General features: G+C 40.5%; 1 protein-coding gene across 1 annotated transcript; it reads right to left on the bottom strand.

Annotated features, from left to right (window-relative positions):
* Positions 1-4,666: 4,666 nt before the first annotated feature.
* Positions 4,667-11,071, bottom strand: fxyd5 (FXYD domain containing ion transport regulator 5). The gene is made up of 10 exons (XM_026184790.1): positions 10,790-11,071; positions 9,348-9,393; positions 8,102-8,188; positions 7,772-7,900; positions 7,642-7,689; positions 7,208-7,252; positions 6,732-6,767; positions 6,573-6,647; positions 6,430-6,475; positions 4,667-4,857 (listed from the first exon to the last, which is right to left on the bottom strand). The coding sequence occupies exons 1-10, from the start codon at positions 10,844-10,846 to the stop codon at positions 4,833-4,835; spliced, it is 594 nt and encodes a 197-aa protein (XP_026040575.1). The 5' UTR covers positions 10,847-11,071; the 3' UTR covers positions 4,667-4,832.
* Between the last annotated feature and the right edge of the window lie 201 nt (positions 11,072-11,272).

Raw genomic sequence — 11,272 nt, 5'->3', positions numbered from 1 at the left:
TCAAAGCCCTGTAGCACTCAGCAGACATGCCGTTTCCTGAACTCCGCCACACAGAGACGCTTCTTGTGCATCTCCAGACGTTTTCTAAAAATACCTTTAAAGGTGAAATTTTGCTTTTAACCTGCTTCACCTCACCCCCTCCTGTGGTCTCTTCTCTCTCTCTTACTCTGTCTCTCCTCAGGATCTACTCTGTGCCAATAGAACAGGACCACAAAGGGTCCGTCTAGTTCCTGGTCTACAGCTTCAAGCCCTATAACACACAGGCAAGAGAGGTCGATGCATCAGGAAATGTTATCTCCTACTCTTTGACTCAGGACAGCTAGACTTCTTGGAACAACAGCCTGCTTCTGAATGTTCAGTTCATTCCTCCCTCCCACATAACCTCCTATACATGTGTAGCATATGCAGTATGTTTTTTGTTTGTTTGTTTTTTGTATATTTTTGTGTTTGTCCCAGTCATTTGTTCTGTACATACACATAATTTAGCCTGGGACTTTTGGAACACAGTCAAACCTTCTAATTGGATTCTATTTGAGGAATCCAAATCAAAGCCAGTGAATGTGGCTTAAAGCTCCTTTTGTTGAAAGGGATAATTTAGCAGAGCCAGAACTCCCTGATTTTTTTTTTTTCCCCCTTTAATTCCTGAGACAAGAAATTATTCCCAACGACTATGCAGTGTAACTCTGAGAGACCCGTCTATGTGAAATGGTCGTTGAGTGAGACAAACCACACTAATCCAGCCTAAGCCGGCCTCACGTTCATTCCTATTCACTTGTGTCACATTTTCTCTTCCTGGCCCATTAGGAATGACAGGAGGCAACAAAATAGGAAGATAAAAACCCGTTCACTGTCTTCTTAACTTCCAGTTACAAGAGGAGAGGGGGGGGAAACCCCTGAAACAAGTGGAAATGGCTAGTGCTAAAACCTTCCTGCACTGCCACAAATTAATCAACCACCATGAATGATGATGTTTTCCAATCCCCTCTTCTTGAAAGGCTTTCACTTTAGATTGTAAATAGCTCTCTGAATGCTGTGGAGAGTTAGATTAATGCCTCCCACACTGTTACAGAGAACCTCGTTATGAGGGAGGGAAGGATAAAATCTCAAGAATTAAATAAAGTAGGATGATTGGGGAAAATGCCAACAATGCCTTTGTTTCATTCATACAGAACACACAGTTTTCTCTGGTTTTATGCAAATCAACCTTTTCGTGCTGTGTGCAGGAACCCTTTCTATCCAAGAATCTAAGGTGCCGGCTTCCCTGGTTGTTTGTCGGCAAAAGGGAATCTGTTTTCCTTGTCAGCTTTTTGTCTGTGCCATCAGAAGGAGCACTGATAATGGAATTAATAACACTGGGAATGACTATATAGAGTTAAATAGTGGATTTGCCGAAGCAGCGTCTCACTTTTCTCTTCCACTAAATATCTTGCAATATATCTTGCCACTGGGGAGTGGGCCTGGCTGCCATCCAGACCTGAGAGCAAACCTCCCCCCCCTCTCCCCCCACAACAACTATGCAATCAGGTCCTTATCAAGGATGTGAACTCCCTATTGGTGTGTGTGCTGAAGTGCTTTCGTTTAAAAACAAAAACAAAAAAAAAACTATGCTTCCCACTCGATGTAACCCAGATGTGATTATTGTTTGTGCGTTTTGTTTTTACTGTGCCCTGCGCTATTGTTATGTCTTGAAAGTGTAGCATTCCCCTTCAATATCTGTCAGCATTTCAAAAAGAGGACTATTTGAGGGGAAAAAAATTGCAGCACGAAACATTTCACTCTTCTCTGTCTGTCAGTCTGTCCCTTAGTATTTACTGATTCTCACTTTGTAGGACAAGCATAGCACATTTCCAAAACCGATGTAGCAATGTAGAAAGCAATCGGGCTCATGCGGAAACCCAAAGAGTTATTCAGCACCAGCACGCCTTTAACCAAATTCTACTCAGCTGCTCAGTCTCGTAAAGCCTAACTGTTGTGACTCTATTTGTGTAAAGCAAATGTTGCTGTGGAGCTTTTTTTGTTTTGTTTTGTTTTGTTTTGTTTTTCATCCCCTCCTATCTCAGTGATGTAAATGGAAAGGGTTATGCTAATATCTGTGTTTTTTTTTTTTTGTTTGTTTGTTTGTTTTAACTACTGATATATTTATCTTTGCAGGCTAAAAGCATTGCGAAACTGTGCACTTAATCTTGCTTTCTAATACACAGTATAATCCATGTATTTACAAATGTACACAGCAATGCACTTGCATTGTCTCTATAGAAATCTCATGTTTTGGAGAAAGATTTTATTATGATTCTGGGTGGGGCCCACTGATAGTGGGAGTTTGTAAAATGTATATATGTTTTGTTTTTTTATTTAGTTTCATACAAAACTACATTACAGGTCCTTCTCAAAGAAAATAGCATATTGTGATAAAGTGCATTATTTTCTGTAATGTACTGATAAACATTAGACTTTCATATATTTTAGATTCATTACACACAACTGAAGTAGTTCAAGCCTTTCATTGTTTTAATATTGATGATTTTAGCATACAGCTCATGAAAACCCCAAATTCCTATCTCAAAAAATGAGCATATCATGAAAAGGTTCTCTAAACGGGCCTGACCTGACTGCTGTCCAGAAGGCCATCATTGACACCCTCAAGCAGGAGGGTAAGACACAGAAATTTCTGAACAAATAGGCTGTTCCCAGAGTGCTGTATCAAGGCACCTCAGTGGGAAGTCTGTGGGAAGGAAAAAGTGTGGCAGAAAACGCTGCACAATGAGAAGAGGTGACCGGACCCTGAGGAAGATTGTGGAGAAGGACCGATTCCAGACCTTGGGGGACCTGCGGAAGCAGTGGACTGAGTCTGGAGTAGAAACATCCAGAGCCACCGTGTACAGGCGTGTGCAGGAAATGGGCTACAGGTGCCGCATTCCCCAGGTCAAGCCACTTTTGAACCAGAAACAGCGGCAGAAGCGCCTGACCTGGGCTACAGAGAAGCAGCACTGGACTGTTGCTCAGTGGTCCAAAGTACTTTTTTCAGATGAAAGCAACTTTTGCATGTCATTCGGAAATCAAGGTGCCAGAGTCTGGAGGAAGACTGGGGAGAGGGAAATGTCAAAATGCCTGAAGTCCAGTGTCAAGTACCCACAGTCAGTGATGGTCTGGGGTGCCATGTCAGCTGCTGGTGTTGGTCCACTGTGTTTTATCAAGGGCAGGGTCAATGCAGCTAGCTATCAGGAGATTCTGGAGCACTTCATGCTTCCATCTGCTGACAAGCTTTATGGAGATGAAGATTTCATTTTTCAGCACGACCTGGCACCTGCTCACAGTGCCAAAACCACTGTTAAATGGTTTACCCACCATGGTATTACTGTGCTCAATTGGCCTGCCAACTCTCCTGACCTGAACCCCATAGAGAATCTGTGGGATATTGTGAAGAGAAAGTTGAGAGACGCAAGACCCAACACTCTGGATGAGCTTAAGGCCGCTATCGAAGCATCCTGGGCCTCCATAACACCTCAGCAGTGCCACAGGCTGATTGCCTCTATGCCACGCCGCATTGAAGCAGTCATTTCTGCAAAAGGATTCCCGACCAAGTATTGAGTGCATAACTGAACATAATTATTTGAAGGTTGACTTTTTTTGTATTTAAAAACACTTTTCTTTTATTGGTCGGATGAAATATGCTAATTTTCTGAGATAGGAATTTTGGGTTTTCATGAGCTGTATGCCAAAATCATCAATATTAAAACAAAAGGCTTGAACTACTTCAGTTGTGTGTAATGAATCTAAAATATATGAAAGTTTGTTTATCAGTACATTACAGAAAATAATGCACTTTATCACAATATGCAAATTTTTTGAGAAGGACCTGTATGTTTTAAGAAGTTACTTATGTTTTTATGCACTTTTCTCTTAAGGTAAACTCATGTTTATTTTGTGCCAACGATCACAATATATGTACATGTGTGATAGCTCACAGGAAAACTGTAGGTGACAGAATATGATGAATTGGATCTGTTTGCACAGCTGCAGTCACCTTGATTTTCTTCTGATGGTGATTACAACATACTACTGTATATTGTGTATCTATGCTGCGCTCTGGATTGTGTTTGTTTTTTAATAAATGTGTTATGAAATCTGCGTGCCTTCTCCCAGTTTCTTGTTTGCATAATTTTGATGCCATATGGATACAGAGATAATGTGCCAATGGATGTTGTTTAATCTAGGGCTTTACTCGCTTACAAGCATAGAGCCACTAAGAGGCTTAGACACTCTTACTAAACATCCTTTTTCGTTAAGATTCAAAGTGTAAAGCGAGTGTGGGAGCTATGATGAAGTGAGCTAACTTTTATTTTTATATCCTCACAGAACAGTGAAAAGGGCTGTGCGAGATTGTCAAATATGAGATGATGCGGGGTTATTCCTCATAACCTTTAATAATAAATCCGAGCTGTGAGACACTGCCCGTGGCTATGGCATTAGTTACAAGATGCAAAGGTCATTAGAAACCAGCCTGTTTCATGGCTGAAGGTTTGATTAAAGTGGGATTCATCTATTCATTATTGTCCCGGATAAATAATCACTTAACTTTTTAAAGGAATTTTTCTTGCCAACTATTGAAATAGTTGACCATGATGAACCCGATGATGGTTCCACTTTTTTTACTTGTCAGCATGAATCATGATTTCCAAGTTTATTTATTGTTTTTCTATGACAGTTACTAAGCAGTGTGTCAGTCCACATTCACGCACACACAGACTGTCAGGTGTTTTTCGATTGATGGATTCCTGGTTGTTTTCTTGCAGCTGTTTTCTTTGGTTACTGGATTCATACGTGCTCTCTCCTTATCCTTGGGCTACCCGGTATGACCTGGACCAAAAAAAAGGGGGGGGAGGGAGGGAGGGAGGAGGAAGGCATTACTCTTAAAGAATCAAACACTATTTCAGCAATCAATGATATTCATCAAACCTAAATATGAGGAAAAAACAAGATCTGTTGCATTTCTGCCCTACAAACAGCTTAATGATAATCCCTTTGATCTATTAATCATCAAAGAGATTTCAGTCAGCATTCTGTTGCGCTATTATGTCTGAAGTGACTCATTGCTATATATCATCAAGTAGCCTCTGATATTAACTATTTAAACCATCCAAATGCAGTTTCCCAACAGCACAAGGAGAGATGCTCCTCATGCACAATGGGCCGATATAGAGTCAGGTGAAAAAGAGAGTGCATTTTCTCTTACTTCCAAGGGTTTGGCTCAGGAAAAGAAGAAAAATAAAGTACACATTTAATGCTTCCAAAAGAATCAAGATGCTAAGTACCAACCAGGTGCTGCTAATCAAGTATATTTGCGTAACTGATCAGCCAGTATTAGAACTTCTATAAAAACTGAAGTTTTGGAAGTTTGCTGGAGCATTCAGGTGTGTGTTAACACAATCCCAAGGAGGAAAGACATCAACATTGATCTCAGGGAAGCAATTGTTGCTACCCATCAATCTGGGAAAGCCATTTCCAAACAATTTGTCCATCACTATGTGGCGATAAAGATTATTCACAAGTGGAAAACTTTTTGGACAGCTGCCAATCTGCCAAGCAAATTCACCACAAGGTCAGATTGTGCAGTGCTTACAGAAACTGCGAAAAACCCAAAAGCTCACCTCAAACAATACAGGCCTCTGTTAGCATGCTATATGTTACAGTACCATTAGAAAAAAACTAAACAAATATGTCCTTTTTGAAAGGGTTGCTCGGAGAAAACTTCTTCTAGCATAGCTTAAATTTATAAAGCTGCATTTGAACAAACCACAAGACTTTTGGAACAACTTCCTTTAGCCAGAGAAGACTAAATAAAATCGAGATGTAATGCACAACATCATGTTCATCACAAACATCCAATACCAAATGTCAAACACTGTAGTGGAGTGGTGATGATTTGAGCTTGTTCTGCAGACAAAGGACCTTGGAATTTCCTTTGTCTGCAGAACTGACTCAGTGACTGAGTCTACTATGAAATCCCCTGTAAACCAAAATATTCTAGACATCTGTGAGGTCATCTGTCTGATAACTAACACCGATGAAACTGGGCCATGCAACAGGACAATGATCCCAAACACAGCTCTGGATTTACAACAGCATGACTGAAAAAGAAAAGCGTCAAAGTCGAGCAGCAAACAAGTAATTCAAGTTATTACTGCTAAAGGTGGTTATACAAGCTATTGAATTCACACACTGCTTCTGCAGGTTGTATTTAAATTATTTTAGAACCTGGGAAGGACCAGATTATTTTTTTTATTATTACATCCTGAAATGAAAAACTTTAGACTTTAGAAGGTGCACTTTCTTTTTTTCACATCAGGTATAGCCAGACATTTTTTGATGTTTAACTGTATACGAATTTTGTACTGATAAAACAAAAGTTACAAATATGTAATTACTTACTTTGTTGACCTCTTGCGGCATTTGGGCAGCCGATTGAACTTTCCGCCTACAGTCCAAACATAAGCAAAAGAGTAAGGAAGTTGGTAGACTATTACAAGAAATTGCAAAGCACAAAAATAGCTTTCAGATTTTCAGATACTTACAGGTAATGACCAATATGCCAAAGACGAACAGCACTGCTGCAATGACCAGTCCAGCATAACTCAGGGACTTATAATCTAAGTATATAAAAAACAAATCAAATAACCACAGAAAACGAGTAACGACACACAATCAAACACAATCAAAGAGAAGCTTCTTACCATAGGTGAAATCTTTGTCCCACTCTGACTTCCACTCTATATGGAGTAAAGGAAGAAGAAAAAAAGTATTGACTTAAGGTTGACTGTTGAACAGAGGAAATATCTATAGGAACAAAAAAAGAGGCTCAGTGGGGAACAACTGTCAGAGATGGCATGAGAGATCTACTGGCTCTGCTGACATGCTGTTGATGGCGCATCAAAAACCTATCTATGGTAAGCCGGCACAGCATGAGGACACAAATATCTTATCTCTTCTTGCATAAGGTACAATCAAGCATTAATCTGTTAGCAAGAGAGGAAGTGAGGTGCTCTGTTCTATCACTACGCTGTGGGTTTGTTTGGAAGACGGGGAATTGTGATACTGTCACAGTCTGCCATGAGATAACAATAGAACCACGATGCCTGTGGCATTTAGGGTAACTAAGGAATATGGGAAATTTTTCCATTACTCCAGACAACTTTAGTGTTCCTTTTACCGATGGTTTTCTCGGGTGCAGAAGGGTTGGTTTTCACTGCAGGTGCTGGAAAAAAAGGGGAAAAAATTACTACATTGGACTTTTTTTTTTTCATCTCTACTGAATATGTAATAATTTACAAGTTAAAACTTTTTTATTTTTGGGACATATTGACTCCATAGCTTACAGTTACCTCTCATCAAACTCCAGATTCAGTCTTGTGTTTAAGTAATTAAATTTCTAAATGTTTCAGTAGAATGAGTCAAAAGGAAATGTATGCTTTTCAGAATGTAGCATTTTCTCTACCTCAAGTGCTCTCTCTCGCTCTATTTTTGTCGGTGTCTGGTGGTGATACAGTTTGCTAACGTGGTCTACTAGCTAAACTTAATGGCTCTACTGACTCTTGATGTTTGAACATACATAGGTTAGGCAAGGCAGAGGGTAAAGACTCATACCTGAAGTTGATGTGAGCTTTGGTTGACTTGTTGCTTTTGTACTTGAAGCTAAAGAGGATGAATACGTATGATGAGAAAAATAGCATGCAGAAGAGAAATAATGGGGTTAGACACACACAAGACAAACTACCTGCTGAAGTCTCTATTCGTGATGTGGTAACACTGAGGGAGACGTTTGCTTGCTGGTTTGTGGGTTTTTCAGGTATAGTTTCCAGGGAGCTGTTAATATCTCTAGTTGTTCTCTTTTCCAGTGCTTCTCCTTTTACACACAGAAAGAAACTGAATTAGATGGATTGACAGACAGACAGACAGACAGACAGACAGACAGATAGACAGATAGACAGATAGACAGATAGACAGATAGACAGATAGACAGATAGATAGATAGATAGATAGATAGATAGATAGATAGATAGATAGATAGATAGATAGATAGATAGATAGATAGATAGATAGATACCAGTGTTTACTGTAAATGTCGATTCAGCCTGCTTTGCATCTGTTGGTGTGGGTGCAGTTGCAGGTGTAGGTGTTTGGGCCCTTGACACTGTGGGGGGAAAAAAGATCACATGTGAAAAACTAAAGAAAAGTAGAAACAAACTTTCCATTGAAGGTTCCTATACTGTCCACTTTACATCAAGAACAAAGCACAGCGTTGTTAATGCCCGTGATTTTCTCAATGTGGCCAGACTTCAGAATGTGTCTGGCCAGGCACAGTAGCGAGGCCTGCAGATGCACTGAGTATGTCACAGTAATAGTCTTGTGAGTGGGCCTGTGAGGCAACCTCTGAGTGCAACAGAGCTGGATTGTTGTGCAAGACCACAGGACAGAGAGGCTGTTGTCTGTTTACTCACTCAGCACCTTCCAAATAGTGCCGAAGCTCCACAAAACCTCTACTTTCTTGGGCCAGTGCTGCCAGCACTACACAAATAAAGCCATACGAGGGAAAATATACTGAGATAGAAATGATTAACAGCTCACTCTACTTTTTAAAATTTTACCAATCCTTTTAAAATTTGTCACCTTCATGAATGGGACGTGTTGCTTAGATGTAACTGTTAACAAGCTAATCCCCAAGTTGCAGGCTATTTTTTTCCTAATCTTACAGATAAAAAAAATAAGACAAGAAAAAATTTTTGTTTTGTTAATGCAACACCCCCCATAAGCTTCACATGCTTTGCTCCACTGCTTACTCCTTTACTTTAAGGGGAACCCTAAAAAGTAATGAAGCAGACATAGTTCTTTATTACCACCACTGAACAGAATAAGCTGCACTAAAGGTTGGAAGCCACACAGTATTTTTAGCTCCATCCCATCACAGTTTTGTGGTTCAATGACGGAACCATATTGTTACACTGGCAACCATGTCACGATTGTAGGTGCAAGAGTTTAGCAGACAATAAAAGTCATTATAATGGACTGATTTTTTTTATTTATTTATATATTTTTTAGATATTTTCTTTGGCATTTTTTTCTCTTAGAACTTTCTAAAGTTCCCCTGGCTGGTTCTTGGTCCCATGTGACACTGCATTCAAAAAATCCTGCAAATACGCCAATGTGCATCCTAACATAGGCTTACTGCACAGATACCCTGCTAAAGCTAATCAAGGTGATTAGGTTGTAATGAAATCTACAGTCTCTTTCAACCCCCAAAACGTTCACACTTGACTTCAGTGAGCCAAGTCTTCAGATTTTCTGGCACTCACCTCTTAACATCATAAACAGGAAAATGCTCAAGTAAACCAAAGTCATCTGAAAGAAATAAAAACAAAACATGTTTTCATGAGATGCTGTGAAACAGTGATGCAGAGAATGCAGCTCTCAACTACTGTCTGAACAAACTGTTGTGCAGTTTTCACACAATCAGTGGTTACAGGATTGAAATGACCTCTACGATCTACTGTAGAAAGTAACTGAGTGCGCCTCAGATAACTCAGATGGCCCTTTTGAAAACGACTGGTGACACGTTGACTACATCCTCTGGTGCATGTGTTATAGAATATTCAAGCGCATCCATACCGCATGCAGACAAATGGCTGATCATTAGCACTGAGAAAAACGCTACTGATTTGTACTGTGTCTCTGCAGTCATGTAATGATCATACAGTTGTTAGCCCTGGGAATGAAAGGCTCCGGGTAGACGATTGAGGCAATACAGTATTCACTCTCCAACATATTGTGCACCGCTCAGTTACCAGTCAGGAAGCTGTAATCAGTCAGGTTCGTGCCACATGGCAGCTTCCTCTTCCTCCTATAGCACGCGGCGACATCACCCACATGCCTCATTCAGCATAGCAGAAAACAAATTCTTACTTTGAATGTCAGACTTTATAAGACACTTTTTTTTGTCAAATGTGAGTGATCGAGGCCACATATTATAGATGCAGTCCTCCCACGTATGCCTGTGCTAAACTTTGTAGCTGTATAGATCTAACTTCATCATATTTTGTTAGCTGTCACCAATTAAAAAATGGCATTGGAGCATATGTCAAAACGACTCTTTTCATGATAATAGAAATCCTTGTACCGGCGAGCCGCAACCTCCACATCAGTGGAAAACGTTGGCTATTTCTTCCTCCCCCTCAATATTTTGCCCACGGCTTAAACAAAAACAAAACAAAACAAAACAAAAAAACAGAAGTAGGAAATAAAAGTGTATTGTGATGTATAATTTCATAGCAACACCTGCCAACGATGAGCAACAGAAGCAGGCAGGGAGGCTAAAGGAAGTCTGTGCCAGGGACTTAGTTTGAATCCACTCCCAGTGGAAAAAAAAAAAAAAAATTAATCATGATCTTTGACCTATCCGGTGGCAGCTCATCCTCCGGGCTGGGAACAGTGTGACAGGTGAGCATTTGTGGCCGTCATGAGCTCTGACAGCTCAGATTAGCAGGTCATGCCAATCTTCATTTCACTCCAGAGCATATGTCAAGATGAGGCCTGTATCCCCTGGGCTGTACAGACGTCTTTCCCTTCCCCTAGCCTGACCCGCCTGCCTGTTTGTCACATCTTGCACTCTCACTCACTCTCCGTCTGTCTGTTCATCCATTTGTCTGTCATCCTCCATCAATCTCTTTTCACTTGGGTTAGACCAAAACACCCTTCAGCCCTGGGATATTCAGTCTTTCATCCAGGCTATTATGCTTACCTTTGTATCCATCCTGCGAGGTGCCCGAGTCCAGAGATGTATCCGCAGCTTCATCATCCACAGCGCTCTCCTCTGTGTGTCACTTGTGTGCAAGGCTAGTGGAGAAACGGTTAACCAACCACACCCATGTGATCACCCACTACTTCCTCACCCATTTGTCTGAATTCATTTTCAGACTTTCAGTCTCTCTCTCTCTCTCTCTCTCTCTCGCTCTTTCTTAGTCTCTTCCTCTGTGTTCTTTGGCTTCCAGTTTTCAGTTTGTACTTCTGCTTCATCAAAGCACCGTATGCCTTCTCTTCCTACTGTATCTATCTGGGCTAGTTAACCGTCTTGCTTCACATTTATTTCCTGTTTTCTCTCCATCTCTCATCTGACGCTGGCTTGCAAAAACAAAGAAATGTGACCTTGTATTAAGGGATTGCAGGCATGTTTACATTCACTTAAAAATGCATTGCATGCTGTATTAATTATCAGTCCCTGAAC

This window comes from Astatotilapia calliptera, chromosome 11 (genome assembly GCF_900246225.1).
Source record: "Astatotilapia calliptera chromosome 11, fAstCal1.2, whole genome shotgun sequence".
NCBI classification, from domain to species: Eukaryota; Metazoa; Chordata; class Actinopteri; order Cichliformes; family Cichlidae; genus Astatotilapia; species Astatotilapia calliptera.
This window is presented reverse-complemented; position numbering and strand designations above follow the sequence as displayed.

What these genes read in the sequence shown, in the direction of transcription:
- fxyd5 (XM_026184790.1), bottom strand. Translation starts at nt 10,846, where the DNA reads ATGATGAAGCTGCGGATACATCTCTGGACTCGGGCACCTCGCAGGATG. An exon ending in CCTGTTTATGATGTTAAGAG is followed by an intron (nt 8,189 to 9,347) that starts GTGAGTGCCAGA and finishes TTCCCCCCACAG; the next exon opens with TGTCAAGGGCCCAAACACCT. An exon ending in TGCACCCGAGAAAACCATCG is followed by an intron (nt 6,768 to 7,207) that starts GTAAAAGGAACA and finishes TACTCCATATAG; the next exon opens with AGTGGAAGTCAGAGTGGGAC.